Here is a 26,961-nt window from a genome sequence, read left to right as displayed (position 1 = left end):
TTATCCGTCGTCTATACTACGTTATCCAATTTATGGTCACAGGGGTCTGGAGGTGATTCCAGCTATTTGCAAAGACATGTTGTACCCTGGACCGCTCACCAGTCCTTCACACGGTAAACACACACAGAGAGCAGACCATCACACACTTTCGTACCTACCAGCAATTTAGAGTCACATATTCAAGGTTCCAGCAAAAAAATATATTTTTTAATTCTAACTAGAACATTCTTTAATATGCTGAGTTTACAACTAATTGCTATTCCACAAAAACTTTCAGATTTCAATTTCATGACAAGGATGCAGAAAATGTTATTTTGATCTGAGTTTCTAAATTTGTTGTTTCTTTCTTTCTTCTTTCTTGTAATTGCTTTGATTCACTGTAAATACCAATTCATTTGGTTTCAATTAAAAGAATTGACAAAACCAAAAAAAAGCCTCTTATGTGTGGAGTTTGCATGTTTTTCTTTTGGCTGCGCAGGTTTTTCCATTCTGATAACATGCTGTACATCTTAGGTCAATTGGTGGCCTTTCCTGTGTAGCTTCACATTTCTAACTCTGTATCATCCAATGTTCAGAAAACCACAAATCTTTATTGTCCTTCAGAAAGCACATGATTTTCACACAAGATTAGACAGGGTTGACAGTAACGGTAGGCATGTAGTCAAATGTGAGGAGATCCATTGTTTACTTGTATGTTTATTTTTTTATCTGAAATGTGTGCGTCGACGTGTGTGTCGTTGAGTTCATGTCTTTCCCAAAAGAGTTTCTCTCTGTCAGGTTTTGGACTCTCTTGAGGAAACGATGAAAATCAAGAATCTGGGACTCCGTGCTATATTTAAAAATGAGATCAGGTCTCTTGTAAACCTAGATAACTTGACGGTCCCCAGAAAATTGAATTATCCAGATAATGTAATCATGCACTTGTTCAACTCCGTACTGGAGCCGAGGACCAATGAAGAGAAACCTGAGCAGAAAGTGACTGTGCGTGTCTGCAGGAGCCAAATTAAACCTTTCAGCTGAATTAAAAAGTTAGGTAACGCCTCACCAGTCCACACTGGGCCCAGCACAGAATATTAATTACAGATTATATTAAGAGCTTCTTAATGACTGACTGAATTATTTCCAGATGTGATCATCTATATTTCAGCCATTTTCCAAGATGGATTCCGAGCATCAATAACTCCCGACTCCTCTGATGTCTTCTGAGTACATTATCAGACTCTTGGCAGTGCCGCACCGGGTTTTACAGCAGTTTTTCCGGAGTAAAGTAATGCTTTGCCGACATGGTGCCGGTCATCACGAGTATCTTTAGTCTGGCCCTCAGGCTTGATTATAGGTCTGGAGGTTTAGGGCAGTTTTAGCTCCCTGTAGCTTTGGCTGCTTTGATGACGGCCTGTTGAAGGACTGGTATGTGGGGCGGGGGGGGGGAGCTCAAAGTCACATTCAGTTTGTGATAGAAACGTGAGCTCGAGGGGAAAAACAACACATGATGTCACCAGGGGAAGATTGAAACATGAGTCACTAATAAGTCTGGTCATAAAAGGTGAAATGTGTGTGTGTGTATGTGTGATAGTGACCTCAGGGAAGAAAGAAAGAAAGAAAAAAAAAACTGGAGACGTGAAGACATGTAGCTTCCCTCTCATTGTCTCGCTGTTGTCCAGCATTGATTTGCTCCCACTCTCTCTGAAGCAGCATCGGGCTATAAATCGTATTACTGCAAACTGCCTCATACTGTTAAGTGAAGCTCGTCTCGGTTGAAAGCACGTTAGTCTGCATGGAATCACACTGTCTCCTCATTGTCTGTGTGCAGAGGATTGTTGGACGTTGAGGTAAGATGAAAAAACAGCTTGTCAGTACTGTAGACTGGAATTTGATCTTATTTGATATTTTCATGTATGTAGGCAGTAATTTAAATTTATGTCAGTAACACTGCATCATGCTTTCATCATTCCTCATTTCTCTGAGACATTCATCCAAATGCTAGATATCAAACGTGAAACAGAAGTAAATATTTGTTTTATTTGTGTTTGTTTTGTAAAAAACGGTAGCTTTGACTTTATTACACCTGAAAGCCTGCGTGTACATATATTTTCAAAAGCATGTTTATATGCAGCAGTTGTTTTTCAGGCACATCAGAGTTTTTCCCAGCTTCACCTCAATTCATGAATAAGACATGTGGAGAGAGGCTATTTTAGGACAGGCCACGCGGGGACAAAATATAATATTTGCTCATTTCCGTTACGGTAACCGCATTACATTATTAAAAGCAGCTACTAAAAGGAGACAAGTTTGGATTATTTATTTAGTCGGAAATTGCATGTTTTTTTTTCTTAGAATTTGCATATCTATATTAGATACTTTCTGTTCTAGGAGTTTTACTGGGGAGACGGAGAGGGAATCCCTCGAAACGAACATGATACAGATATCATCTGAACTTTAGGGCGTTTCTGCCATTTTATATTAATTTTTACCCAAAAAACTTGTTGAATTGATTATTTAAAGCTGCCAAACAGTGTTCGATCTTATTTATGTATAGGATTAGTACAATATTATGAGGAAAAACTTTCACATTTTATTCAATAAAGAAAATACACACTCATGCGCACACAGACGTACTGTACGGATTCATTGCTCACGATGGGCAGTGGTGCTCATTCACCCTCCGTCATTGAGCTCTGATGCTCTGGGTGGACTAGAGTTTGTCATAAAGATGAGCTTTTACAGTAAAGTTGAGTTTTTAATGATCATCAGTGACCAGGATGACTTGGCGGAGGGTTTTTCCCTCATTTTACCCTCCTGTTGGAGGTGCTCTCTGCAGGCCGGTGCAGCAAGGACAGCCAGTGTTGGCATGGCCTGAAAAGAGCTTTTCTCCCTGCTGCACGTGCCAAGTGGTGTCAGTCTGTCGCCGGCTTTCACAGCACGCTTCACACTGGAGGTTGTGGCTAAAAGACTAGGAATACATTAGGAAAACCTGTTCGGACATATGGAGTCTTTTCAGATACACGTGTTGCTGTGATTGATTCAGCTTTCATCTGGCCGTTTGTTGACCTTATTTTAAACACAATATAGTGCAAAAGAAAATGAAAAATCGCTTTGGATACTTTAAATTCATGTTTTAATTGGTATTTTGTTCTTAAGATCAGCTGTGTCACAGAATCGTTAAAAATGCAGCTGGAGGTAAGATAAACATCGGACTCACTTCTGATCTCTTCCCTCTGGTGAGAGATTTAAACTTGGGACTCATCTGGTTTTCAGACCTGTCATCTACTTTGATGCTGTAAACGATCCATAATGGTATAAAGTTCCTTCCCCTCAAACCATCATCTCATCTTTCTTCTTTCCCACTCACTCATACTTACAGTCACTTAGTGTGGTTTGTCACTTTCTCTCTGTGAGGCAGACACCCTGGAATGTGCAGCTGTTTTACACTCTTTGGTTCAACAAGGACCATAAGTGAAAGCTTTTTGTCCACCGTGCTTTGTCTTTAGTTGACAGGGAGCATTAACATTACAACAAAGAACAGTCAAAAATATGACGATGTTTAGGTGTATTTTTTTTTCACCTGAAATATGCAACTTGCCCCTTTTTTAGGCACCATATGAAATCATCATGATTTATTGTTAAGTTCTTTACATGGATCGTCATTCATTAATTTTTTCATAATTCACTGCTCCAGCTAAATACCCAAAATTGCATCATCTATATGACAGTTAGAGAATTAGACATTTTCAAATATCTATTTATATTCTTTTGTACAAAACATTTTTGAAACTGGATCTCAAAATTGGACGGCTCTGATGTCGTCATTCTGTAACATCAGAGCCTGTCTGGAGCCAGAACCAGAACGTATTGTCTATTTTTTAACTCCGTTTCAGTTCTTAAATATGTCACTGGGAGTCAACACATCCAAACATACCAATAGCCAAACAGTATTATTTTGGAGGTGATTGTTGATTTTTAAAGTTTTAAATCTTAATTGAATAGAGGTTAAAAAAAAATGTGATCTAATGTACGGGATGGTGTAACTTGCTGTGTCTCTGGTAACCTCGAAGCAAATATGTGGATTTTCTTTTCTTTTTAGTTAAACTTTGTCGTTTTAATTAGTGAATGGCTTAACATGGTTGATGGGGTGATTGCCTCACCTGCAGTCAGGACTTTGTGTTATTCCTGGTTCCGAGCACAGAAAACTTTAACAACGCCATCAGAAACTTTTTTCTTTTTACGTTGACTATGCTGGTCTTGAAAATCCTCTGAAATACGTTGTGCTATAAAGTGTGGAGATGGAGGATTATTAACACACTGAAAAATGCACATTGAACCTCTGGGATGCAGTCACACCTCGCTGTTATCTTTTTGACACAGGCATACTTCATGTTTGGCCCATGAGAAGTATGGATTAGTATAAATTCAAACTGATGTACCGTATTCTTTTTTCCTGTTTCTTTCCCAGATCTCAGTCCCCTGACTGTCAACAATCATGAGCGGTGGAGTGAATATCAAAGCCATAACTCAGAGCCAGAATGACGCTGGTGTCGGCTCGAGTCTGCCTTTACCTCGAAGCATGATGCCTCCCCCCAAGCAGCAGTACGGCGGTCTCCCCAGTCCCGGTGCGCCGTATCAACACAGCACCAAACGGCGAGCATCTGATTCATCCACGTCCACCTCCACAGGCCCTTCAGAGCTGCTGAGGGGCTCGGCTTTGAGAACCCACCTGCTGCAGCAGAAGACTGGGGTGTATAGTCACAGGGGCCCGGCAGCTACAGCGCGAACAGACGGTACTTGTTCGGCGTACAGCAGCCCTCAGATACCAAAGAGGGAAGTCCCACGCTCCAAAGACACCTTGGATCTCCGTACTGGCGCCATGACCCAGAAGGCTTTGCGAGACCTCCAGTTAAGAAGAAACACCAACAAGAACTGGACCTTTGGGAAGTGCCGTATGAGGAATGTGGACAACGCACGGGAGGGGGACTCCTTACGCCGCCTCTCGGCCAACGTTCAGTTAGGCCATGGACGTGGACGCCTCCTTTATACCAAAGGTGCAAATGGGAACGAGATACCAGTCGTTCCTTCTGGTGTGATGGAGAACTTTCAAAGAGAGGCGAGGAGCGTCTCAAACCAGGGCCCGGGAGCTTTTGACAGACAAATGTTCAACAAATCAAAGTCTTCCTGTCCGACTTTCAACGTGGCGCGTAGGGCCAGCGAGCCAGGAAGAGTCAACATGGCTGCTGTCGCCCCGTTCAGGTTCAGGTACGGGTAGAGTTTCACTTCTCATGACTGAAAAATTACAAATGTCTTTTTTTTTTTTCAAGCCTAACATATATTTGTCAGCAGGTTTCAGATTCGCGATGACACAGACGCCACCCTCGATGACCTGAGTGACTGCTCCTCAGACTCAATGGAGGTCTGTTGTGATGATCTTGGTGAGTTTTGACTTCTAATTTAAACACATTTAACATATAATGATGACGATAATGGACTCATTGGATGTTATTTATTTCCTTTAACTGTCAAAATAACTTTTAGAGCTGTCAGACTTTAGCGTGTGAGTGGAATTCTGGAAAATAAATAAATAAACCTTCAGCATCCAAAAGATTGAAAGAGTGAACATAACTCTGTGTGTCTGGTTGGCATTATGGTGAACACAAAGCTCTTCAATGACAATGTTGCACCTAATTTTCTATTTTATCGTCACCAATTTGTTATTTTCATTTATGTGGATCTTGAGGCAAATAATCTGAGAATCACTGTTAAATTCAGTATTGCTAGTTCATACACGCAATATTTGAGGTTTTTACTCCCAAGATCTTAAACATAAAGAGCAGACAGTTCATAAACTTTGACATTGCACTATCCTTGAAGTGCTCTTCTCCTGCTCGCAGTGCATTTGTCTTAAAAGAAGTTTCTTCGATCTTGTCAAAACAAACTTGTTTTCGCAGTTCACAGAGGGTCAGACAGTTGGTTTTGCACAAAAAAGATTTTTCCATTTGTATTATATTACATCCTGTGACACCCAAACTTTAATACAGCTGGCTGTTGACTCTGGACTCTGTTCAGCACGGCAGTTGTTCTCACAAAGTTTGCCGCCAACTCTCAGCAAACGCTTCATTCTGTTCGTACCACCTGTTATGTGCATCAGGATTTCCTGAAGTACTTCACGTATTTCTTTATATGATTGTGGGAAAACAAACTCTTGGCCTCGAGCACTTCTCTCAGCTCCGGTCCACACAGAACGATTTCAATCTTTTTTGTGTGTCTCTGTTGTGCCATCATAATCAAATTTTCATCATTTATATCAGTCCTGTGTGAAATATTATATGCTGAATATGTATTTGCTCAGATTCCTGCAAAGCCCTGGGAATTATGTCTTGTTACTTAGAGATTATAAAACAAATAGGCAATTTTTACACTTCTCCTGCCTCTTTGGTCAAATTTTCAGTGTTTTCAGAAATTATAGAGTGATCAAGAGATATCTGTCCAAGTATATATTCACAATACAGGCTTCAATCACCTAATAGAAGTTATACTTGCTTGTTTAAAAGAGATTAAGTCGCAGTGTTCCAAAACTCACCCTGTGTCATTTGATATTAGAACTTGCTTTGCATATGTGCATCATTTTAGCTCATCACAAATAAACAACTACATGTCTTACAATACATTCATTGTAAAAACATAGAAACATAAACGGTTCCATGCAGGTTGTAATAATTCCCTGATTCAGAAACAACTTACTTAATAAACACTTATTTCACCACATGTGCCCTCTGTAGGAAGAACATGCCATTGCACTCATCCACAATTGACATTAGAACCAGTGGCAAATAATGGTGATATATACCTGAGCCACCCTTTTCAACATGATGACAATTGTAGATTAAATTCTAGCAGTTTTGTTTGGTTTAGTTCCAAATGGGGAAAACCCTTCTTAAGAGACCACAGGTTTTATTTTTATATATACTTGATTCAAAACAAACTTTATGACTTTTATCTCCTCACAGGCTTGTAGCCATATATTTCTCATCGGTCAACACACGGCCAATGCAAAACTGACCCTGCAGAGCTGCACCGGGCCAATATAAAACCCTCTAACTGGCTTCTTAATTATCTTAATGACTTTGAGGGGCGAAACGCTCCAGCCTGCCTCCTCTGGGAGAGATGAGGCCAGTGACTGAGTGATCTTCCGATGAGGGTGGGAAGATGCAGAAAGAGAGACTGAGTGGTTTGATGGGAGGATCGGCTTTCACCTCCAGTCTGGGAGTTCCCCATATCCCCACTGGACAGACCTATGGGAAGTCAGTTTTGGACTGCAAAACAAAAAGACGTGTCTTAGTAGGCTGTCATTTGGTTTCAGCTACATATTTGCTATAAGATGAAATATGTGTTGTTCTAATGAAAGTTCCATACAGTAGAAACAACTCAGTCAGGGTCTTTTGTGAGAAATTTGACTTTAAAATGACTCAGGTTTCAGAGCAGGGAGACTCACTGCTGCAGGACTGTTGCCAGACGGAAAATTAATCACAGTGATGAATGTTTTAACTTAGATAGGATTTTTTTTTTTTTTACCTTTTGTTTCCTACAGCTTTAGTCCACCATAAGTGAGCTGTTGCTCAGTACATGAAGGGGATTTCTGCCAGAAGAAAAACCCTCCATTCATCTTCATTCCTCAGGCTCAGACAAACTTTTATTAGATCTTCATTCAGAGGCTTTTCTATCCCAATAATTACCATGTGACTTAAAACAGCATGGACATTATATACAGCACTAAAGTACTACATTTTTGATACTGAATGTATTGTATACCTAAAAGTGCCATTTAGAGTGAGTGGATTTATGTTGGGACATGATTATTTATTTTTAAATGACTGCATGATGCTCTGATGTCATGATTTCGACATCAGGATTCTGAAAATGCTGTAAAATCTGTTGCTGGGACTGTTCCTTGTGACTTGTCTGCTTTCCTTGCTGTCGATTTAGCATGACACTGATCTTTAGTGTGATTAAGTTTGAAAGAATCTAAAAAAGACTTTCCTGTAGAATTTGCACACTTATATGTGTGAGGATCAGAGTGTCGTGGAACTATGGGTTTAGACTGTGTCAAGGTTTTAAAGGACAATCTCAATTGCTCTGTTCAATTCATCAGTAGGGAAGTTAAGGTTGAAACTTGGCTATGTATTAAACTTCTAACAGTTTTAATTTCCTTTGAAACTTTGAAAGAAGAGCTTCTATTTTGAAGTGGATTCAGAAAGCCAAAGATTTTTTTGGCCAACCGCTGGTTTAATTTAATCACTTGCTCAAAGGCAACCTCGGGCGTTCTCAGTTGCTGTGACTCTTTGTCTGCTGGTTACACACACACACACACACACACACACACACACACACACACACACACACACACACACACACACACACACACACACACACACACACACACACACACACACACACACACACACACACACACACACACACACACACACACACACACACACACACACACACACACACACACACACACAGCTTTTTTTGTTGAGTCCTTTCACTGCAACTCTGAATCAAGATTCAAGGAACTGGTTGGTAGAATGACAGTAAAACAGTGTTTACACATGTTAAACTTTGCCATTTAGTGCCGGTTATGTGCGTGTCTAACCGTGGGAAATGATCAGTGTGGATAAATTGTCATCCCTTCATGTGTTGCACGTTTCCTGTGTTGTTCTCTATGCCCCCCCCCCTTTGAGCACATGTGGAGGTCTCCCTGATTTTCTTTAGTCTATTGCATCATTGCAGCAGAGCTGCCCAAAAGTGATTACATGTGCTGACCTGGGAGACAAACAGACAGCTGTGTGGCTGCCCTGCAATTTGTGCACATCCACACATGTTTGTACTATGAGAACATTCATTGGCACGTTGCATCACCATGCATCCTCGCCCTGAATCCTAAAATTAAGTCTTAAAATTTAAACACCCCAACAGATAAAAAAAACATCTCACCGTCCCAAATGTCTTAATTCAGTTTATATAACAGTCAATCTGGTTTTCATGACGATATCAAATATATTCTGAAGTGTATACACATACCTGGAAGCACTCAGTCAGCCACCTTGAGAATATAAACAAGGTCCAGATATGACAGAAACTAAAGGAAAGTTTGAGCTTTGCCATCTTCTCTCCTGAGAAGTGGTGTTGATTGAAAGGTTTTAGATATAATCAACAAAGACATTTACCACAAACTGAGGACAACTACGAATGAAATAAAGAATATGTTTAAAACTCCTGTCCAGACATTTCCAGTGTATGGAGCAAATAAGGAAAGATTTTCTTTTTCAGGACTATAACTAAGTATAACTATTTTTTTGTTGTTGTGTCGCTCTCCATGTTATTACAATTGGACATATTTATCAAAATATACCGGTACGTGTCATCTGAGACTATGAACTGCTTCCGTTTCACAACAAAAATGGTGGCACAGTACCACAGAAAACCCTCTGTTGGTACCTTATTTGGCAGTGAATACACTACTGTATAAAAGGAATAAGCTGGCAAAGCAGAATTTAAACAAAAAGAACTTTAAATGTATGCAGCAGAAAATGGAAGCTGGACTTCAGAAAGAGTTCAGAGTGTGTGAGAAACTTGTGATGGACTGGAGAAAAACAGAAACTGCTACCATGATGAAGAAAACAAAGATGACTAATCCTGGACCAAAAACACGATGGCCAGACATAGGGAGGCAAATTCGTTGATGAAGATTGGAAGAGCAGCTGCTCCCAGAGACTTATTGAACTGCTTGTACGTCTGGGCATGAAAAAAATTGTTAAATAGTGTTTTATGCAACTATCGCGCAAAACAAACCTTCCATGTAAACAGTGGTGTGAACCTGCAATAAATACTTGCATAGGCTGTCCATCTTAATGATGGTATAATAGCATTGTAAAATTCGCATAGCATTTCCACAACAGTAGGTGGTTAGTGATTAACTAAATATTTGAACCAATTAAACAATGTTATCTATCCACCCATCTTTTGAAAAACTGCTTTTGTAACACAAATCCACCCAGTGAGAATTTATCCTCTGAAGATTACGAAATATGTATTTAAGTCGGTAGTTTTTAAAAAAGCTAGCTCACATTGGCTGAGTGATTTCATAATCGATGAGTTCATCTTGTCACTGTGTGGCCACAGCCTCCCGAGGAATTTCTCATCATATGACTTTTTACAAAAATCCCCATCTTCCAAAACAAACCAGCTATTCACAGTATCATGAGAGTTGAGGTCACCTAAAGTGATCCAGAGTCAACATGGAACTCATGACGAGGAGGAACAACACTTGACATTGTTTCCCGAAAGTAATTGCCAGATCAAACAGGTTTGTTGATCCATGACATGCCCCAGGTATCCCCAGAGGCAAATAAGAAAAGCAGTGGAGTGTGCCACAGTGCATTGTGTGAGGTAGCATGGTGCCCTGTGGACATTGTAGCCAGCAGGTCAGTCATATCCAGAGGATTTGAACCATCTTGCATGGGTGAATTAATTCATGCTGGCTTGTGAAAAGAACAACCTTTTGAATAAAACCTACCCCTGAATGATTGAATATGGTGCATGTACGTTTGAATAGATTCAATAGGATAGTACCATAACAACATGCGAGTTATATGACAACAGTTTATGAAAAAGGTAACGTTTGTGTAACAGCTGTGCTTGTGCAGTGAGATCTGGTTGCAGATGACATGCGGGCGATGAGAGAGGGCGGTTTCCATGGAGCAGCCCTGCATGCGAGCGCTGCAGAGCCTCCTGAATCCTCCTCGGAGACGATGTGTGGAACATTTTAAAAAGAGGATTACACACATGTCGGCAACCCTGCACAAAAAAAAAGGGGGAAAAAAATGTAAATGGTGTTTCATTATACTCACACATGCCTTTTTGGTGTATGTGTGAGTGCATCTTTAGACTTGTCAGGAATATATTTCTAAAGTGTGGTTTTGGGCGTGTTACTTATTAACACTGGCACATTTTGTCATTCGCTCAGCCACCCTAAAAGTGAAGTCAACCATTTGGCTAATACATCAAATTTGAAAGCCAATGTTTCTCATTTTATTAGGGTTGTGACCAAAACTAGGCATTTCTTTGTCTCCACTTTTCATTAGAATCTTCACATTATGTATATTTTTACATATTACATTTCACATAAACACAGCATCTGCAAGCTCATTTAGAGGAGGATAACATTTTATTTTTAATGATTTATCTATATTTATCTGTGTATATTGGGAATACATCTGAATATTCCAGTTGTGACAGTATGTGATTGTGACAGTGATTATAATTCATGCTAAAAGCATGCAATTACGTGTCCAACTGTGCATTGTTTCACACATTAATAACCCCTCGACTTTTGCAAGCCATGCCTGACGTTTGGAGTATTGAACAGTGAACGCTGGAGGTGACGAAGGGGGAGGGGAAGAACAAAGGAATCTGAGGAGCTGGTGGGAAAACATGGTGTGTTCCAGTGCAACTGTGCCTGATTTTAAGAGAGACAAACCTTTATTGTGTCTCACATGCCATTTTGCGTTTTCTGCTGAGACATAGCAAAGCATCTTTAAATGAAGTAAAAATGACGGGAGGAGGAGGGAGGATGTGAGGGAAGGCGGAGGCGGAGGCGAGGGAGAGGCAGCAGAAAGGAGGAGGAGGGGGAGCGCTGTTGCGTCTGCCGCCGCTGTCATTCTGCTGCTGCGCGGTTCAGCGGCAGGAGGGTGTGCTGAAGGGAGGAGTGTGGAAAAAACGGAGTAGAGGAGGACAGAAGGGAAGGAGAGAAAGGGAGCGCCCGGGCAGCACGGCAACAGCTGCAGCTGCAGCAGCCTGTCAGGAAGAAAAAAGAAGAGAGAGGGAGGATACAGAAGGAAGGAAGAGAAAACTGCGGGATTGCCTCAAAGAAAGCCTTTTTATGCATCATTTTTGCACAAGAAGGAAGCCCGTTTTCTTCCTCCTGATGTTTTTTGATATGGTCTCATGCAGGAGGCATGCTTGGAAATAGTGTGAAAGGCAGAGAAGGAGATCTGAAGATGGAAAGGATGGATGGCACAAAGGCATACGGCCAAGCAGATGGAAAAGGAGTTGGCATGGCAGCGAAGAGGGCCAAGTCCGGTGTGCCCCAGAGCACACAGCGGGGTGAATTAAAGGTTTACCGGGCAGGTAGCTCTGATGGCAGGCTACCTGTGTCATCCAATCTCCGCAAGCAGAGGTCCATGACGAACCTGGCTATCCTCACCGACGCGGAGAAGAAGTTGCACCTCTATGAGCCGAAGTGGTGTGATGACATGGCCAAGCCTGGAGCAGGACAGACCAAGACCAGCAAGCCAAAGACTGCAGGGGGTGGCAGCAGTGCCGGAGGAGGCGCCCCGCTCTCCCGAAACCTTTCCAAATCCGAGCATTCGTTGTTTCAGGGCAAACCCAAGCCTTTCAGTCCTCTAGCTGCTCCCTCGGCCCTGAGCAAGCAGAGCCGCATACCTCGTGGTCCTTACGCTGAGGTAAAGCCTTTGAGCAAGGCATCTGAGGATGGCAAATCTGACGATGAGATACTTTCAAGCAAAGCTAAGGCCAACGCAAAGAAAAGTGGAGCTGGAGCTGGAGGGGATTCCAGTTCCAAAGGCCAGGGAGAAGAAGGGGGAGACAAGCCCTTCCTGAAGGTGGACCCAGAGCTGGTAGTGACAGTCCTGGGTGACCTGGAGCAACTGCTCTTCAGTCAGATGTTAGGTGAGTACAGAAGAGCAGTTTCTGTGCCTCTGTCCGCCTGGGCCTCATTCAGTAGGTTTGAGAATTGTCCAAGGTTTTGGTCCGTCGCACGCCATCCAGCCTCGGTTGCACGCCCACTTTGACACAGCCGCCACGCTGAAATTGCTGTCGGCTGCAGATTCACGTTTCCTTTTACCAGATTCTTTGATGCTCATCAGACGGAGAAAAAAGAAACGTGAAGACTTCATTGTGCCTGCAAAGCATGCCACTCTTGTTTTACCGACTGCTGCCCCTTGCTTAGCATTTAATGAAACCAAATGGTTTGTTGGCCACTATGATGCACCATTCTTCTTTCACCTGCAGCATGTTACTCCGGTGTCTGAGGATTGGCGGCTTTGATGCTTGCTGTAGTTGTATTGCTCGATGATTGCATGTAGCAAGGGTTTTTTTTTTTTTTTGTATTATCACCACAGGATTGCTCTTCTCTCTTGTACTGCAACATGTGCTGATGTGCTGCAGGGTCCATCCACTACCAAAACACCAGGAATGAAAATGAAAGCAAATTGAATTTGTTTTAGACACAGTGACACACATTTAGCCACCTCCCACCTCCATTCATCTGCAGAGCATTGATAGATGATTTACACCCTGTGTACTACTATCGTGTAAATGGCAAGGAAAATGGCTTTCTCTCTGAGGGTGTAGGGCAATTTTTTTTTCTTTTTGATAAGAAGGGCTTAATTATTAAAAAAAAAAAAAAAAAAAAAAAAAGGCAATTGAGCATCATAATTAAAATGCAGATTTATTTTTCCTTTTGTATTGTTTGAGTAGGCCCTGTGTAATTTAATCATCACTGATAATGAAATGACTGGAAAACAGATGTAGATATGTTTTTTTTTTCCCTATAGTCTTTTCAAGACATTAAAGTCCCAGTAATCACAGCCTTCAGACATTAAATCTGATCGTCTTATGAAAGCTCCTACAACCTTTGTGACAAAAATGTTAAATCTTATCTCAGGTTTTGTCAGCGAGGATAGAAAATCAAAAATTGTGATGCAATTATGCTTGAGTGCACATTCCTCTAGTCAGTGTCATTACATACCATACAATACATTCATATGTCATATTCCATGTATTAAGAAGCAGTAGAGCTTCCTGTTGCATCTTAATGAACACATCTATGGTGATGTGATTGGTTATCCACACTTCATTATCTGATATGGACATCTATCACTCACGTTAGTCACACTGACTGTGTAGACAAGTCAGAACTGTATTCGATTCAAGACTTAACAGATGGTATCATGCACACTGGCGCCCTTTTTTTCTTCTTTTTTCTTTTTTTTAAAGCGATTGAATGTGGAACCACAAACCAAAATTGCCCTGAGCTGAGTTGACTTCTGCACCACACCCATCCTTGCTTCATTAACCTAATTATCAAAAATTTGCAGCATTGTGCTGGAGTCTGAATACCTTCTCTGTTCAGCATTGCATTGATCTTTGCAATATCTCAAAATCAATTGAAAGTCACTCTTGCTCAGAGAGATAATTCATCACTTAAATGAATTATTTATCGGAATTTAAGATGACGATCCCACGTGGGCTCAAGTCAGGCGCTTTGTTTATTAAAGGACAAAAAAAGATGTCATGGCATGACATTGATTACAACTCTTCTTAAGCGACATTGATCGGACGGGGGGGGGGGGAAAAAAGTCTTGTGCCATTTGAATTCTGCATACTAAACTTGGACTTTTTTCTTCATCCTTCCTGTAAGTGTACAGTAGCCATGCTTGTTACTGTAAATAGATGCATTTATTTATAGGACGCAGTGCTTCCAAAGCCTGGATAATGCATAATGCTCTGCTTCAGTAGCATCTCATTACATCCTTCCTGAAAAGATACTTTTATTTCTGAACACAGAAAGACTCTTTGTTTACAAATATGACCATCAAGACTGGATAAATCAAGCTCATTTATTCAACGGTTGATGTGTTTTTGTGCACTGAATAACTCTGAGGCATTCTGTAGAACGTTTGTATCACAAGACCAGCCTATAAATCAACAAGGAAACATAAAGTCTCACTGAAAAATCATGATGAATAAGAATAGTTGAGCTTTTTCACAGGCTGTTTCAGTAGAGATTTCAGGTGACTCTTGCAATGTTTATTCACTCAGTTTGTCTTCCTTCGTTTTCTCATGGAGCAGCAGGGTTTATTCGGTCTGCTGTGTGGTGAACTGGAAGAAACTACAAATCACTAGCGTGAGATTGTTTTCAAACAAAAAAATAATTTTGACAAACAGATTCTACGTAAAAGTGAAGAGAAGATGAGAGCACTACGGACGCCACTGCTCATCAAAAAGGGAAATGTCATTTTGTGTAAAAGAAGAAAGCCATGGTCATAGATTGAGTTATTTTGAGGAATCCAGCTTAAAGAGGCACATTGGATTCAAAAATATTAGTTAGCAATACGGTTATACATATAATACAGCAAACAATAGAAATCCTACAACACCATGTTGATGAAATATTTTAGAGGACAGTATCATCATTGAAGTTGTTAGTTGTAATTGTCTTTGTAGTGTTTCTTATACTTAAAGCCTGTGACCCCCCCCCCAATATAAACAAATATGAATAGCAAAGTTTCGACAATTCTAGTAAGACAAATGTGAAGGATTAGAAGTAATTTATTGAGATGGATGGATGGTTGGATGGATCTCCGAGGAAATTCATTGTCCAGGCTGAATTTTGCTCCAATGTTTTGAATACATGAGGTGGTTTTTTGTGGTACTTTCTGATATACTTGAATTCATATTTAAGTGTCTTGGTTTAATTATATACACTCTCCTCTCTTGTTTACGTGCGTAAAATATGACATTTTCACCTTGAACTAATAGATGATAAAAGCTGATTCTATTCAGAAACAAAATTGAGGAAATAAAATGCCAACAAGGAAGACAATTGGGCACAAAATTACCATAAGAATAGTATTATATTCTTTTGTAAAACTCATGGTTTGAGCTTATTGTGAAACCTGAAACAGTGAGTTGCTCCAAATGGCAATCAGCTGGTGGGTTTATTAGAAGGGATTACTTTCAATCTCATATTCAGGTGAATGTTGTGTTTAGAAAAAAAAAAAAATCTTTCATCTCGTTCCTGACCATCATCACTTACAGTTTATTTCAAATTAAGGAGAGAAATTACTTTTCTATTGGCATTTGATTGCTCTACCTGCGACTTCCTCGCAAGTATAGCTGTCTATTTGAAAACTGTCGATTTGAACAAAACCTGTCATTTTTGCCCTTTACCATGGAGTGACCTCTGTTTTTCTAAATTCATCCTCATGTGGTTATTTTAGATATTATGCTTAAAGGTGATGAACGCTGCCAAAACCCTTGCTAATTATCTTATTATCACATTATAAAATGACTCACGTAACCTCATCTAGAAATGGTTTTGAGGTCAAATGGCTTTTAAAGAGTGGATTTTGTGCCATATTTATTTTCCTTTCCCACTGTGTGGATATAGAGCACTTCCCAAAGTGTTGCATCATTCATAAGACTTTCCCGATTGAGGTCTGTTTCAGTATTCTGCTCAAGTTTTCCTTCTTTATCAAAGGCATCACTGCAATGCAGGGTGCCAGAGGACACAATCAGACAGCAGCCCGGTGCATTATACACACAGGATTTACACTAAGCAGATGTGATTCACACGTGGATCAGTACATGTACATTTCTGAGGAATTAGTCACTTAGTAAATTAGAAGCAGAGTAAACGTTTGTTTTGTCCCAAAATAGAATGTGTCTTTGGTACTTGGAGAAAGTGTTTCCCGTATTAGACATGAAATTTAAAGCGATTATTGTGTGTATTTCTACCAGAAATGCCAATAAACTTCAAAGTTTTTCTTTTCCCTCAGTATTTTGACAGCAGTTAAAGAAGAAAAAAAATTCACTGCGCTTGCATTTTTTTCATGTCAGAGATTTATTTCCTTGGGTACATCATTAATTGCAGTTTCTGAGATAATTTGTGATATTCTCTTTAAAAGCATTCCGACTCTGCAGTGTTATACCTTTGGCAGTTTTCATGCCAAAAAAAGTTATTCAGTGTCCAATTCTTCTATTCAATCCTAGGTACATTCAGTGTCACCAGTTGCCTTTCATATAAATGATGAATAAATAAATGAAAAACCTTCTTTATATCATGTCTATTGGCCAGTTCTGCTCCTGATGTCCAGCTGTAACATCCAAGCGTCACAGTAAATAAATCTGTCATAAAACTAGCTAATTACAGCTAAGCAGTGACAGTAATCTGTTCGAGTGATATCTGAGTTGAAGTTAATGGCTCATTGTTTCAGCTCACATTGATTCAATAATTACGAGCCTTGTCAATATTTCACACGGTGGGGCATGGAGCCACGCTACATTGTGTTTCGATGCACAAGTTTCTATAAGTTTTCTCCCCTATCAGCCAACTGCATTGGATATTATAGAAATAAGCTTTAAGTTTGTTGCAGATTTTGAATTGTTATGCTGCTTTTACTAATCAATATATTTGCATTCTGCTGAAGTGGTTTTTTTTCTAGCTCAGTATATTTGAATAAACTTGGTCTCTGGGTTCCCAGCCTCCCCTGTTAATGTACTGAATGTCGATACAAATATTTTCAGCCTAAATGCAACAATAGAAAATCACGGCCTCATGGAGGCATTTCTCTTTTGTTGCAGTTGACAGAAAAATGGTTAATTGTGCTGTAATATTGATTTGACATGGACATTACCCACCGACTCCAAATAAGCTGACCTGCAGTACAATTGTTCTGGCTGCAGTTCAACTCACTGTGAGCCTCTTAAACTCGAGCTGAACAACTGTGTTATAGTGCTGCTCTGCAGATGAGAGAGCAAAATCTCCACAAAGAATATTTGAAATAGATCCTGGTGAATCATGATTCCCCCTGGTGGACAATCGGGGGTTACAGGGAACATTTCAGTGTTTTATTATTAGCCTGTACCATGTGTGTGCAGGGGAGAGGGGGTGGATTTAAGGTAATGATGGTGAAGCAAACCACGGAGAAAAAGAAACGTATCCACCTAATGAAGTGAACATAATGTGAGAGGACACCTGTCACATCTGTCCAGACAAAACTAATGACGGGGGGGGAAAACGTTTGTTGTGGCGATAAATGCTTGTGTCTGAGCATGCATGACCTGTATGAAACACAAGCGGCATCATGTATCTGAGCTCTATCTGGACTCTCTGAATGTTTCATGACCTTTTGTCCCACGTGTCTCACCCACAGATCCCGAATCTCAGAGGAAGCGCACTGTGCAGAATGTCCTTGACCTTCGGCAGAATTTGGAAGACACTATGTCGAGCCTGCGAGGCTCCCAGCTCAGTCACAGGTTCGTACAACAAATCTGCTGTTTTTCATTGTTCCACAACAGCATCTGTATTGGCCAGTGGCATACACCACCCTCAGACAAAGTATGTTTTGTTCATAGAAATTGTGTAATTAAAAACATCAGTGTAATTTAATTGGAAGAGAAGAAAAGAGAGTGCACAGAACTTGTTGGATCGATATGTAACAAAATCATGTGTAAACAGTTGTGCTCTGACCACTTGGACAGTCGCCACCTGGTGCACATCTGGCTCCTATCCTTACAAAATGGTTTCATCTCTGTTGCATGCTCATGACTTCATTTGGCTCCGAGGCATAAGGCCTCAACAAGAATTTGTTGTCATAACCACAATGTAACAAGATACAGGAAGTCAATAAAGCTTTTTTCTTTTCTTTCGGATGTTAAAGTGAGTATGTATTATACGTGAAACAGCAGAGATCTATTGTTTGTTCTTTATTCTTAAACTTTTATTTATTAAGTTTTTATATGATAAAACATAATTCATTGTTTGTTGTAAAATGTAACCCATTGCTCAACATTACTGACAGTATTTGTAACGTATCAAACTCTGAAACTTCATAAAGCCTTCCAGCCTCTTTTTGGGCCAATGTTGAGGTCTTTCACCCTCACATGCTTTGTATTGGTGTTTCTAAGCTACTCCGATGAATGCCTGTTGGCAAATGTGAAGTGAAATAGAACCCCCACAAAAAATCACTCCTGAAGCTAAGATATTTTAGCTTTCCTAATCTAATTTGACTGTGTGTGTCATTTTTACCTCAAAATTTCATTGGGCTCAGGAAACAGAACCTCAACTAAATGATAGTGTTGTTCAGATTGACAGACAAAGCAAAAACTGTCAACTTCCATATTGATGAATTATCTATGAACAATGGATAAAAATACTCCCCCGGCCTTTTACATTGCAATATTTATTTGGCTGACCTGGTAGATGCAGTTATGTAATCGACGTACGGAAGATGCTCAAAGCCATCTGGGTGGACATTTCCAACCCTGACCCACTTACAGAGGAGAAAAGGGAGAGCTTCCCAGCTCTATAGAGATCGAAGACTAATGCCTGATGAAACTGCATATTTTTTTCTTTCTGTTTGAAAAAGAGAGGCTATTGTAAATGCAAATGGACAATGTGTCACAATACAATATGCATTGCAACACAAAGATGTCATTCTCCTTTTTGTCTTTGTGGTCTCAGAGGTAAGGCCTCTAGTTTTTAGTGCCTGAAGCCAACACAACGGCTGTATCTGTGTCAACAGCAACTCAATGTCATTGAGGCCTTCTTTAAAGGACTTGATCTTTCTATGGTTTTTGTACTCTTCTTTTGATTTGAATGATTTTATGTGATTTGCCACAATGTGTCCAGCCACTGGGTTAACCATACACTGACAGTTCTCCCTCCTCCATGTGTCTCCATAGCTGTCTGGACAGCAGTAACGTTGGCTATGACAGCGATGAGACCAACGCTCGTAGCATATCCAGCATGTCCAACCGATCGTCACCTCTCTCCTGGCGCCACGGCCAGTCCAGTCCCCGCCTTCAAGCCGGCGACGCCCCGTCCTCCACAGGTGGAGGATACCCCGGGGGCAAGAGCGGCTCCCAGTACACGGCGCAGACGATGCCGGCCCGCTGCTCCAGCCGCCTCGGCAGCACGTCTCGCATTGAGCTCATCGAGAGCCTCGATGTGGATGACACCGACCTCAAGTCTGGTTACCTGAGTGACAGTGACCTTCTGGGAAAGAGCTTGCCGGATGACGATGACGACAATCTGGCTAATGGGTAAGAGAAGCACGGGGTTTGAAACTCTTGTTACTATGACAACGTGAGCCAATCAGTGGAGGATGGTGGCTGCACACTGGTTTGCCCTTTAGACCGCCACTTTGTGACTTTGAAAAGGTCAGCTGCGATTTGTTGTCAGATTGTATTTTAGAGTAAGCAATAGGTTGACAGACATCTCATTGATTACTGGACTCGCTTAAGGCTGATATTCATGTTTATTCCTCAGGCACAACTGGTAACCTCTGCATTGCTTCCTGTGTTTTTCAAAACTATAAACAATTGCAGACCCCAAGATTTAATAGTTCTGTTAAACATTAGGGTAGTAGTTTGGGGAATACTTGCATAATTTGTGAAAAAGTCCTCATATTTACCCAGTCACTGATAATTTATCTTTATTAAAGCAAATTTTATTCCCGACCATTGCACTTGAATGATACATTCAACGAATAGTGAAACATTTCCTATCAGACCATTATTTCAAATATTATATACAAATTCTGTCTGATTTTGGTCAGTTTTGCGCCTGACAACTGAGTCAATCATATATAATTGGAAAAAACCCCACTGCTTATTTGTTCTGACTTTAAAAAGTAACAAAATTAAAAAATGTAACATGATATTGAGAAATGACTCAACGTCCCCCGAGAGGAGAACGTTTTTAAGTGTAGGCATCGCCTGTCTCACAAAGGCTTAATCCCAGCTAACACAATATCTGGGTTTTTACTGGAGCTCTCGAGAAAAACTTCCACAAAGAAAACTTTATTTTCATGCCGCCGGCATGGATTTGTGTTCCGTGCTGGTATCTGATGTTACTTGGCAGTCCTATCAAAGAGCTTTCATCAGCAGTTTTGGCAGACGCTTTTTTCCCTTTCCTCTCCAGGATTTACTAAAGTGCCCGTGACATTGTCAGAGGTTGTTTCTGCTGACTGTGAGCACTTCCAGACCATTTTTTTTCACTTGACTGTAGAAATCATCAGGTGTTTTCTCTCAGCTGCACAACAAAAACTCTAACTTTACTTGCAACTTGCTGATAAGTATGTCAACAAGTTGCGGATGCGATCAATACTTGGGAATGGAAAAGCCTCATTTTTTTTTCTTCTTATTCTTACTCTTTGCCATCGCCTTAAGAAACCTCCTTTCACATTCATTGTGTGTTTTTATCTGATTCTCTCTCGCAAGTAGACAGTTGACCGTGAGACTCGAGCAAAGGAGGAGAAAGAATCAAGGCCAGAGCTTTAATGTGCTGTAGCTGCTTTATCGCTGCTGCACATGCAGTGGAATTTAAGCTCAGCCTCTGGAGTGCTCGCTGGGTCCTGCATGCCAGGTCACGTTCCTACTACGCGCATGAAGGAGAAGAAACGAGATGCGACACACTTTAACCGAGTAGAAATTAGAGCAAAGGGAGAAAAAAAAGAAGGAATAGAAGTGGGCTGATTGTAAGTTAAATTAAGTCCAACCAGAATCCAGGGTGACCACTTGCTCTATATTTAAAGGTTTTTAAAAAAAACAAAAAAGGCAGAGAAAGGAGGTGAAAATGTCAGACGGCATGGATCTGATAAGGTTAGGATTAAACCGGGATTATATCAAATGGGTTCATCCCTGACTGTAGCATCCATGCGTGTTAAATCCATTTAAATCTAGCCTGTGTTTTGCACTGTCCCTCACTGCAGGAGCTCAGCTGTGTGCTTCCAGAGGTGAGTGTGGGGACATCGCTCTGCTCTTTAACAACACCACAAACAAAGATGTTAATCGGCTTACATAACTGGTTTTGTGTTTAGTTTATTTGTGTAAATGCTCTGTGTTAGGTCACTAAAGTCAGAAGTACCCAGACATACTGTCAAGGTCACTGTGAGACACTATGATCGGAATAACTGCGTTATTGTGGAGTAATAATAGGTTATTATAACTGACCAACACGCGAACAAGGGAAATGTTTTTAATGTTTTCTTTTTACATTAAATAACTTGCATAGTTACATTATACTTGTTAAGGTCCATCAGTGTAAAATAAGCAACAACAAAAAAAACCCACTCCTTCTTGATTTGTGTTGTAGTTAAATTAGTTATGCTTGCTTCTCTGCAGGAATACTGGGATGCTGGGGCTCCATATCAAGAATTAATTCTGCCTCATAAACATACCAGCAACCCTTGGTGTAGATGACTAGTTAATCCGGTTTTTTAAGCAGGCGTGGCAGCCCTGTCAGCACATGCTCTAGTTTTCTTCTTACAGTATCCTCTTGCGGAGTCTGTGGTAAATTTGTATTGCCACTACATCCCTACATGTTACACACTTACAGTTCAGCCCATTGAGTACCATCAGCTACCAGCTCTTGAAAATAGATCAGGCTCCTCCTTGCGTAACCATGGAAACCAGCTGAACATCGACTGTAAGGAGAGGCAATTTCTCTCTCCTTTCAGTATAGCTCCAGTCTTACATGCTTAGGCTTTGCGTTGATATAATATTTAGCTTTCTAACAATAATCCACTATATCTGAGTTAGATGATGAAGTATATTTTAGCGTACAGCGCTTGGAGAATGTATAGATGCCATATTGTGGGAACAATTTAATAAAGTTATGGCGTTTGGATGGACCTTTATGACACTGTCTGTCTCAGTGGGACTGTACCACATTGCTCAATGTGTAATGGATAGTGGCTGATCCAGACCAGACAGCGATGGCTATTCGAGGCTAAATGTGTTCACATTGACACTAATCACTGCCTCTGCACTTCTTCCTCATCAATAACCTGATACCAGACACATCTCACCCTCCTCATCAGCTCCATCGTTCCATCAGCACGGAGCGATCACTTCTGCACGCCAACATGCGGCTGAATATTAATGTGATTAATCCCGGATTAATAAAAATGAATTCTAGAAGTGTTTTATGGACTGTGAATTGCAGCCTTATCACTTGTGAAAAGGTTTGTTGCCGAGACACAAGGACTGTGCACTGAAGATTTGCTATTATCGCAAGTAAAATGTCAGCTTGCAGCCCACTGACTTACAATAACAAAACGCTTCATCACGTAACAAGTGTTGAATTTCTAGAATACAGTTCTTGGAAGCCAGTAGTACACACAGACGAAGAACTTGCAAACTCAACAAAGAAGGCTGATAGTGCAAAGTCCATCACCACCTTTCACATCATTTCTTTTTGTTGTCTGCAGTCTGAGCTAGGTAGGCGGGGATTTCTCTAAACGTTCTGCTTGAAAATGAATGGCTGCTGCTGAACATTGTGGTGATTAATGTGGTGATAAATATAGACTTATAGATGTTATTCGTGAGCTAAAAAAATCGGACCAAATTCACTTGATTTAACTTTGATGCAAAATCGAATGAATTTGATACCTCGGTTTCATCTTAAACACTCATTCACATTAATTTATGTACGCATTAATTTAGTAATGGAAATCATATATTTAGTTTTCCCACAGGCGACGCTGTGTCTGCTTGAAATATCGCTCGGCAAGATATTTAGTTCTCTTTTCCATTTTAAGACTGAGAAACAGGACTCAGTGATTGAGTGACTCTCGTTTAAAGAAAAGTGTTGTGGTGACTTCCTATGTATCGGTGACCATGTCGAGAACCATAAATGTTTTCTGTGGTCAAATTCTTCACACTATATTTCCAACGGTTAACCATGAGTCTTATGATGTCATTGCTTTGCAAGCTGTATTTTAGGAGGCTGGTTTAAGGGGCAGTAAACACATTATATTACACGTGTATGGTTGGTTTTTCCATATCTGGTATTCAAGTTATGATCATTTTAAAGCATCCACTGTCCTTTTGTGGGTTTTACTTTAGTTATGGTGGATGTTTTACAGACACTCAGCTATTGTTTGTGTGTAAACACTCTGGTTGTTTTATATGGGATACAGACATTCCCACAGAAAATTCTTAGTTTTATCCATAATTTTATAAAGTGACATGAAAACGGGATTAATATTCAGAATATGTGAATCTTATGAGAAACCACTCTGCATGAAGCTGTTGACAAAAATATGTTTGCTTTGTTTTGTTAAGTGTTTGAAAAGTTTAAAATGACAGCTTTTTCTTTTCATGAAGACTGGAACATCTCTCAGCATTTGGCAATCGACATTTAGTCATAATAAAGACAGACTGATGACAACTTGTCTCACTTTATCCTTTCTCATAATCCAATAATCATTGAGTCAGCTTCTTGTTGGTTTAGACAATATGGAATTGCGTTAGGAAGACTGTCGCTTTTAGTTATTCATTGTTAGTCTTGGGCTCTCGAGGAGCCAATTTAGCTAATTTTCCCACAACTCAAGGTATAAGCATACTCTGCATAAATGGCATTTTCTTTAGGGTGAAGAGAACAAAATCAGTTAGTTGTAGCAAGAACGTTCCTACATACTACACAAGAAACTAAAGCACCAAATGACTGGAAGTACACGGTGGGAAAAATGACAAAATGTAGGTGGTCTGGTCACTTTACCACAGTAAGCACCATGCCCATGTTGAATCACATAATGGTCGTCAGACACCACATGAAAGAAACGTCCTGTCAAAAAAAAAGCGAGGAGAACTTCCAAACCCCCCAAAAATCATAGAATCATATTATTCTTTTCTCACAGCTCGGCATGAGAGAACCAATTTCCCTGTTGTTGTGGAGCATGTACATAACTTCAGGAGCAACTGTAAATACAGGAATGTATTACCACTTGGTTAAAGTGATACAGGGAACATGTTGCAGAACATCCAGCAAACGGTGCAACATCATCTTTCATTTGGAGTTATGTTTCTGTTAACCTGATCAGTGTGTCTGCCTGACCAGTGTAACCACTTCCTCGTATCTTTTCCACTGAAACCAGAGAGACACACTTCGATAGCAGTGTAAGGCTAAGCACTGCAGAGCTGGGTAATTATATGCTATGTCCATGTGAATTTGTGTTTCACCAATATCATTTTGATCCGTTTGCTAAAATAGAACAGTGTTGCCGCTGTGATTATTTGATCACTCCTAAACATTTTCCCAATCATTTCTCTATAATATAACCTTACAATTAACCATGTTGGTCTGGAAATGTTAACATTAAATTACATGGCAGATGTTACAAGATGTCTAAATAAATGGGATATTGAAATATTTTCATTTTGATGACAAGTTTTCCAGTTGTTCAATATAAATATGGTATGTGTGGTTTTCCTTAAATTATGATAATTATTGTCTTACAACAATTCAGATACGTCGTGCTTAAAATGCACAGCTAAATGCTTTATCTCTTTGTGTTGCTTCTCCTTATCATTCTGTTGTGTTCTGTACAAGCTAACAGCAGCTCTGTGGGCCTGCACTATACAAGGTCCCATTTCTGAAGAGCAGCATGCAGGCAGCAATGCAGTTTGGAGAAAGGAGGCTGGTTCAGCAGCATCACACCTCTGATCATGCGGCAACATGGCTCCGGATGTGCTGCCATGGCAACAGTCTTCCACTGACCCAGTGATGGGCTGATTTGTGTGTCAGTGTGATAGCAGCTGAATGTTGGAGGGGGCGTGGATGTGGATGTGTGTGTGTGTGTGTGTGTGTGTGCTCGCATGTGTATCGGTGGTTATATATATACAAGATGGAGGGCAAGAGGGAAATACACAGAGACAAAAGAGATAAAGAAAGAGGACTGGGGGAAGATGCCATGATAGCCACATAATGACATTGTTTTATAATTGCATTTTGGGGAATGGTCATTAGCTTACAAACCTATTATCTGTATTTGCATTAAGGCTGTGTTTTTCAAATGGGGGGGGGGGGGACTTTAAGGCAACAGACAAACATTTTAAAAAAGATAGTCACAGGGTGAGCTTAGGCATTCATCTTCTGCAACTACAATGACAGAAGAGTCGGCACAAAGAAGGGAAAATGTGAGAATGATTACTTAAGTTCTCGATACACGAACTTGTGATACCAGTGTTTTTTGCAAGGGAGCTACTGAAGTTAATGAGGTAGAACACTAAATGAGCTTCGGTGAAGAAAAAAAACAAACTAGTTCAGACATTTAACACCGAAAATGGCACATCAATTATCAGCTGCACACCAGGTCGTCTTGTGCATCAGCGGAGGCGGGTGAACCTCAGACAATTGGCATGGACTTCATTCCTCCCTGCTTTCAAAGCTCCTATCAAGCTGAACTCAAAGACGCGTCTAAAGCCGAATGCAATAATGTGTTCCTACACTCTTTTATTAGGCTTCTGCAAGGATTCAGAGTGGAAATACGTATATGAAATATTTTTCCCAGGAATGTGTTAGTTTGGAGCACTAATGCAAAATTAGGTGCTAAATGCGTGTCATTGCTATCTTTTCCTGCTTGACTCTATATTCTGGATAAGCCCCTGGCTTAGTTTCCTTGTTTTGCAATGTCATTCCCCTGGCAACCACAATAAAGCTTTTCATGTTTCTGCTATAGGTTTGCTATGAAAGTCTTGAGAGTCAGCACCGTTTCCCAAGTATTGGAATACTTCTCAGCCCTGCTCATGGAAACTATGTGTATCACCAAACCCATTCTATAATGCACAAAAGGTTTGATGCAGTTATCTGATACTGGATGTGTGCCACTGGCAGTCTGCACTCAATTTCCTTTTCCTGCCTCAGTTGGACCTTTCTATAGTTCCTAAGTGCTTCCCTGACTATTGAAGCCTCACACATTTTCTGATCCACTTAATCGCATCTGCACCAAATGTAGGTCTGTTGCCTTGGTGCTCTGCTCCTCTGCAGGCGCTGCTGAGGTTACAGCTCAGTGAGGCCGTTTAGTGTGTATCACTCACGATCCTAGTCCTGGATGGTCCCCCCTTGTCCACTGCTGAAAGAATTACAAGTCACACATTACTGCCGGGTGTGTTAAGGCAGGAACACGTGGCGGTGACCATAAAGGAGTGTGGCCCCGTCCGGTTTAAAGGGAAGTGGGTTTCGTGCTTCACAAATTCAATTAAAATGTTTTTAGGGCTGAGTTAGCGTCTAATTTGCATTTGTTTCAAACTGGTTGGCCAAGGGGCATTCGTGAGGGGAAAAAAAACAAGTTGTCTCCATTACCCTGTGTTTCATGG

The 26,961-nt window shown here is 40.6% G+C and overlaps 1 protein-coding gene across 3 annotated transcripts in view; it reads left to right on the top strand.

The window, feature by feature from the left end:
- The first annotated feature begins 11,746 nt into the window (after positions 1 to 11,746).
- nav1b (neuron navigator 1b) overlaps positions 11,747 to 26,961 on the top strand; it is a 44,753-nt gene continuing 29,538 nt past the window's right edge. For all 3 annotated transcript variants that reach the window (XM_080495667.1, XM_080495666.1, XM_080495665.1), the window contains exons 1-3: positions 11,747 to 12,741; positions 18,012 to 18,114; positions 19,543 to 19,902. In XM_080495667.1, coding sequence (XP_080351793.1) covers positions 12,009 to 12,741; positions 18,012 to 18,114; positions 19,543 to 19,902 — 1,196 coding nt within the window. In that variant the 5' untranslated portion in view covers positions 11,747 to 12,008. The remainder of the gene's footprint in view (positions 12,742 to 18,011; positions 18,115 to 19,542; positions 19,903 to 26,961) is intronic.

The sequence above is a fragment of the Blennius ocellaris genome (genome assembly GCF_963422515.1).
Source record: "Blennius ocellaris genome assembly, chromosome: 4".
NCBI classification, from domain to species: Eukaryota; Metazoa; Chordata; class Actinopteri; order Blenniiformes; family Blenniidae; genus Blennius; species Blennius ocellaris.
Note: the sequence above shows the minus strand (reverse complement) of the source record. Positions and strands in the feature narration are given on the sequence as shown.